Consider the following 5,466-nt stretch of genomic DNA (forward strand, 5'->3'; position numbering starts at 1 on the left):
GGTCTAATTGATTGGTACCATCATTTACAAAAATATCTTGGGACCAGTAGGTGGCATAGTGGTTAAGGTGCTGGACTCCCTTGTGACAAACCGTGGTTCGAGTCACAAACCTGGCAGTTTGAAACTCAGGCTGAGCACATGTCCACGTGCACCCAAAATCCCGAGGAGAGAATAGAAAAGATATTCTTGCATGGCTATCTTCCCTGGGAGATGATTTCTTGCTTTCTGTCTCTGTCTCTTTGGCAAGTGCACACACCCTATAGCAAAAATCTTTAGGGAAAAAGAAAAACCCTTGAACTTCATGAGCTTATGATGAAAAATAAAGTTTATATATTTTAATCTTTATCTTTTTGTTTTTAAGTTTTGCTATAAGGATGCACGTGCTTGGACAATAGAGACAGAGATTGACAGAGAGAGAGGGAAAGTGAAAAATCACCTCCCAGGAGGGATGTCCATGCAGCAATCCCTTCACCTCTATTCTCTTCTAGGGTATTTGCTCACACAGTCACATGTGCATAGCATAATTTTCAAGCCACTAGGTCCAGGACTTGAATCATGGTCAACCATGTGAGAATCCAGTGCCTTGACCTCCACACCACCTGCTAGTCCAGTCTTTATCTTTGTATTCTATTTTCAATTAACTTTTTGATATACTCTATATAAATTATATATATATATATATACATATATATATATATATGTATGTTTACATAATAAGCACAGTTTATTTTTGAAAACAAATACCATATGTATACTCTATTATTTCCTATTTCCTATAATGCAAATTTTTAATTCCATGACTAGACCTGCTTCTCTGTGTGAATGGTGATAATTATGGAAGCTCTGGTATAGGGTCAGAATGAGGAATGAGTGTGTGTGTACAAAATATACTTACTGATATTGCTCTCCACATCCATAGTGCCTTTCATAGTACGCTGATATACTGTACTTAGGTAAGTTATTATTATGTTAATAATCTTAACACAATATATTCTATATATAATCTGTTGGAAAATACATGTTATTCTTTATTACATTACATTAATAATTTTTGTGTACTATAAGAAAAGCATAACAGTTGGAAAGCATTTTATTTGTCTTATATCACTACTTAGCATTAAATATTGAATTTGAGTAAATCATGAACTTTCCCAAGCATTAACACATTAATCACAAAAGTAAAAAAAAAAAAAAGTACTGTATACTTTATAAGACTATCTTGAGAATCTAGCAATACAAGGAAAAGTACTTTTAAAAGTATATTTTTAGGGATTAGCAGGTAATGTTGTGGTTAAGGCACTGGACTCCCACATGACCAACCATGATTTGAATCCCACACCTGGTGACTTGCTTTCTAACTTTCTCTCTTTCTCTCTCATGCACACAAAATTTTTAAATAATAATAATAAATAAAAATAAATAAATAATTTTTACAGTATATTTTAATTCAAAGTTCTGTATCTTACCATTACCCTTAAAGTAAAAGCTTCAGTCCATGAATGAATAATGTTACTGACTGCAACATTCCCCTCTGCTTTTCTGCTTTCTATTGGGTAACAAATTAAAAAATACATAAATAGGGACCAGCAGTTAGTTTAATGGCTATGTCGCTGAACTCCCATGTAGTCAACTGCGGTTTGAGTCCCAGACCGGGTGGCTTAATCTCATGCCAGGCTTTTGGGCATGCGTGCCCAAGATTCTGAGAGGGAGAATGAAGGAGAAGGGATTGCGGCATGGCCATCCCCCCACTGGGGGGTGATTTCTCTCTTTCTGTCTCTCTGTCTCTCTCTCTCTTTTCAGGCAAGCACACATGCCCTATAGCAAAAAGCCTCTCCAAAATAAATAAATAAATAAATATACCTACTTTAACAGTGGAGAAAGCATGATTTGTAAGGCAATTCCCAGCCAACTGTGGTGGCTCCCATTACACTATGCTCAGAGATGCTAAAACCATGTTGATAAGATCCGAAATTTGTGTCCCAAGGACACCTTGCACACATTGGGTGGCTGTGCATAACCTGATCCTGTCTGGATAATGTTGAGGTGGATTGTGGTGTGAAGAACCTGTTGGGCATGCCTCTCTCTTCATAGGAAAAATAAAATCACATATGTATATATCTGTGAGTATGTGTGAGTGTGTGTGTATATGTATGTATTTAAAATGACAAATGTCCCAACCACAAATTGCTTAGCAATCTCTCTGGAAGAATATTCGAAGAAATCCTTTTCGAATTTGATTGGTTTTAACCCCATAGATTATAGGATTCAGGGCTGGTGGTACGACCACATATAAATTGGCTAAGAAAATGTGAATATATTGGGGTATATTATGTCCAAAACGATGTGTTAAGAAAGAGAAAAACGCTGGTGTGAAAAAGGCTAAGATCACACCAATGTGGGAGCCACAGGTGTCGAGAGCTTTGAGCCGAGCCTCCTGGGATGGGAGGTGGAAGACTGCATAGAGGATCCTGATATAGGACAGAATAATAAGAAGCACATCCAATATTAAAAGGCAGACATTACTAAGGCCAAATATGATGTTAATTTTGATGCTGGCACAAGCGAGGCGGGCAATGCCCATGTGCTCACAATAAGTATGAGGGATGACTCGGTGACCACAGAAGGGCAGCCTCAGGAGGAGAAACACCAGAGGAGCAACCATGTACAGGCTCCGCAGGATAGCAATGCCGGCAATGAGGCTGATGGTCTTGCTGGTGAGGATCATGGTGTACTGAAGGGGTTTGCAAATGGCGATGTAGCGGTCAAAGGCCATGGCCAGCAGCACAATGCTCTCCATGGCAGTGAAGAAGTGGATGAAGAACATCTGAGAAAGACAGCCTCCAAAAGATATTTCCCTGAGACCAAACCAGAAGATGCCCAGCATTTTTGGGATGGTGGCTGTGGACAAGCCCAGGTCGATGAAATCCAACATGGCTAGGAAGTAGTACATGGGCTCATGGAGACTGCGCTCAGTCTTGATCACGAAGAGGACAGCAGTATTCCCCAGAAGTGCAATGAGATACAGACAGCAGAAGGGGAATCCAATCCAGACGTGAGCATGTTCCAGCCCTGGGATGCCCAGCAACAAGAATGAAGATGGATGAAACTCGGTGTCATTAGGCAAAGACATTCTTTCTGCCACAAATAACTATTGTGTAATTAATTATTTGCTTCACTTTAGTGATCTTGTTCCACATCTCACTCTATTCTAATTCCTGTTAAAATGTAAAATAAATTTTGTTATATTACTTCTTCTCTTTACAGAAAGAATATAATTTACAATATTCTTCTAGCCTCATTTGAGTGTTACAGAACTACAAATTAAATCTACTAAGTCTTTTACCACTTTGCTTATTAAAACCTATTACACAGGAAGAAGGGAGGGGAGGGAAATCTTGGTTTAGTTAATAAAAATTCATAATAACAATCAATGTCAATGGATTAAACTCTCTGGTCAAGAGACACAGACTGGCTGACTGGATTAAAAATCAGAAACCCTCCGTCTGCTGCCTACAAGAAACCCATCTCATGGATAAAGACATGCATAGACTAAAAGCGAAGGATTAGAAAAAGGTATTCCATGTAAACTGAAACCAAAAAAGAGTGGGAGTCACTATACTGATTTAGGATAAAATAGTCTTTACAACAAAAACCATAAGAAGCTACAAATAAGGGCATTATACAGTAGTAAAAGGACTAATTCACTAAGAAGATATAATGCTTATAAATATCTATGCATTGAAACTCAGGAGCACCCAAATATTTAAAGGAAAGATCACTAGATCTAAAAGGAGAGATAGACTGAAACACAATAAATTTTGGATATATCAACATCCCATTAGCTCCTTTAGACAGATCAATAAGACAAAAAAAAGAAAAAAAAAAAACAAGCAAAGAGATTCAGGATCTAAATGATACTATAAGTCAGATGGACTTGATAAACATCTATACAACTTTCCATCCAAAACAACAACAACGAAAAACAAAATACACATTTTCCTCATCCCTGCATGGTACTTTCGCAAAGACTGACCACATAATAGGGCACAAAACCAGTCTTTACAAATTCAAAGGCACAGAAACGATATACAGCATCCTCTCCAACCCTGATGGAATTAAACCTGATATTAATCTTGGGAAAAAACTTCAAAAATACACAAATACATGGAAACTAAAAATCTACCTCTAAATGACTTCATGACTACTGAAGAGATTCAGATTGAAATCAAAAGATTCATGGAAACAAATGATAATGATTGCACAAGTTTCCATAATTCAGAGAATACTGCAAAAGCAATTATAAGAGATAAATTCAAAGCAATTAGTGCACACAAGAAACAGATGGAAAGGGGCAAAAGGACAACCTAATATCATGCATCAGGGAATTGTAAAAATGACAACAGAAATACAAAAAAATGCCAGGAGAAAAGAAATAATAAATATTCTAGCAGAAATCAATGAAATAGAAAATAAGTGCACTATACAGAAAATAAATGAAAGTAAAAGCTGGTTCTTTGAAAAGATAAACAAGATTGAAACATCATTAGCTAGACTAATTAAGAAGAAGAGAGAAAGGAACTAGATAGATCAAATTTGCAATGAATCAGGCAACATTTCAACAGACATACAAAAATACAAAACATTATTAGAGGATACCAGGAGTGAATATATGACAACAAAGAGGAAAACCTGGATGAGATGGACAAGTTCCTGGACACATATAATCTATCAAGATTGACTCAGGAGGACTCAAAATCCTGAACAGACCTATAACCAGCAAAGAGATTGAGTCAGTAATAAATAACCTCTCAATGAAGAAAAGTCCAGGTCCCAATGACTTCACTGCTGAATTTTACAAAACTTTTAAAGAAAAGGTAACCCCTCTTCTACTGACACTGTTTGTAGAAATCCAAAGGAAGGAACCCTTCCAAGTTCATTCTATGAAGCCTCCATTACCCTAACTCCCCAAACAGATAAAGATACAACAAAAAAAGGAAAACTACAGACCTATATCTCTGATGAATAAAGATGAAAAAATTCTCAACAAGATACTTGCTAACCGTATCCAACAGTATATAAAAAAGGGTATTCATCATGACCAGGTAGGCTTTATTTCAGGGATGCAAGGGTGGTTCAACATACACAAAACCATAAATGTAATTTACCATATTAACAGAAAGATAAAAACCATACGATCATTTCGATCGATGCAGAAAAAGCATTTGACAAAATACAACATTCCTTTATGATTAATACTTTCAAGGAAATTGGCATAGAATGATCATTTCTCAGCATAATGAAAGCCATCTATGAAAAACTTATAGCTAACATTATACTGAATTGTGAAAAACTGAAAACTGGTACAAGACAAGACTGCCCACTTTCTCTGCTCCTAGTTAATATAGTACTGGAAGTCCCAGCCAATACGATCAGACAAAAGAAGGACATAAAAGGGATTCCAATAGG

At 36.7% G+C, this 5,466-nt stretch overlaps 1 protein-coding gene across 1 annotated transcript; it reads right to left on the reverse strand.

Annotated features, from left to right (window-relative positions):
• Positions 1-2,188: 2,188 nt before the first annotated feature.
• Positions 2,189-3,136, reverse strand: LOC102480940 (olfactory receptor 52E8). The gene has a single exon (XM_014593026.1). It carries the CDS (start codon positions 3,128-3,130, stop codon positions 2,189-2,191), a length of 942 nt encoding a protein of 313 aa, XP_014448512.1. The 5' UTR covers positions 3,131-3,136.
• Positions 3,137-5,466: the final 2,330 nt, after the last annotated feature.

Source organism: Tupaia chinensis, unplaced genomic scaffold (assembly GCF_000334495.1).
Source record: "Tupaia chinensis unplaced genomic scaffold, TupChi_1.0 Scaffold139491_1, whole genome shotgun sequence".
Classification (NCBI taxonomy): domain Eukaryota; kingdom Metazoa; phylum Chordata; class Mammalia; order Scandentia; family Tupaiidae; genus Tupaia; species Tupaia belangeri.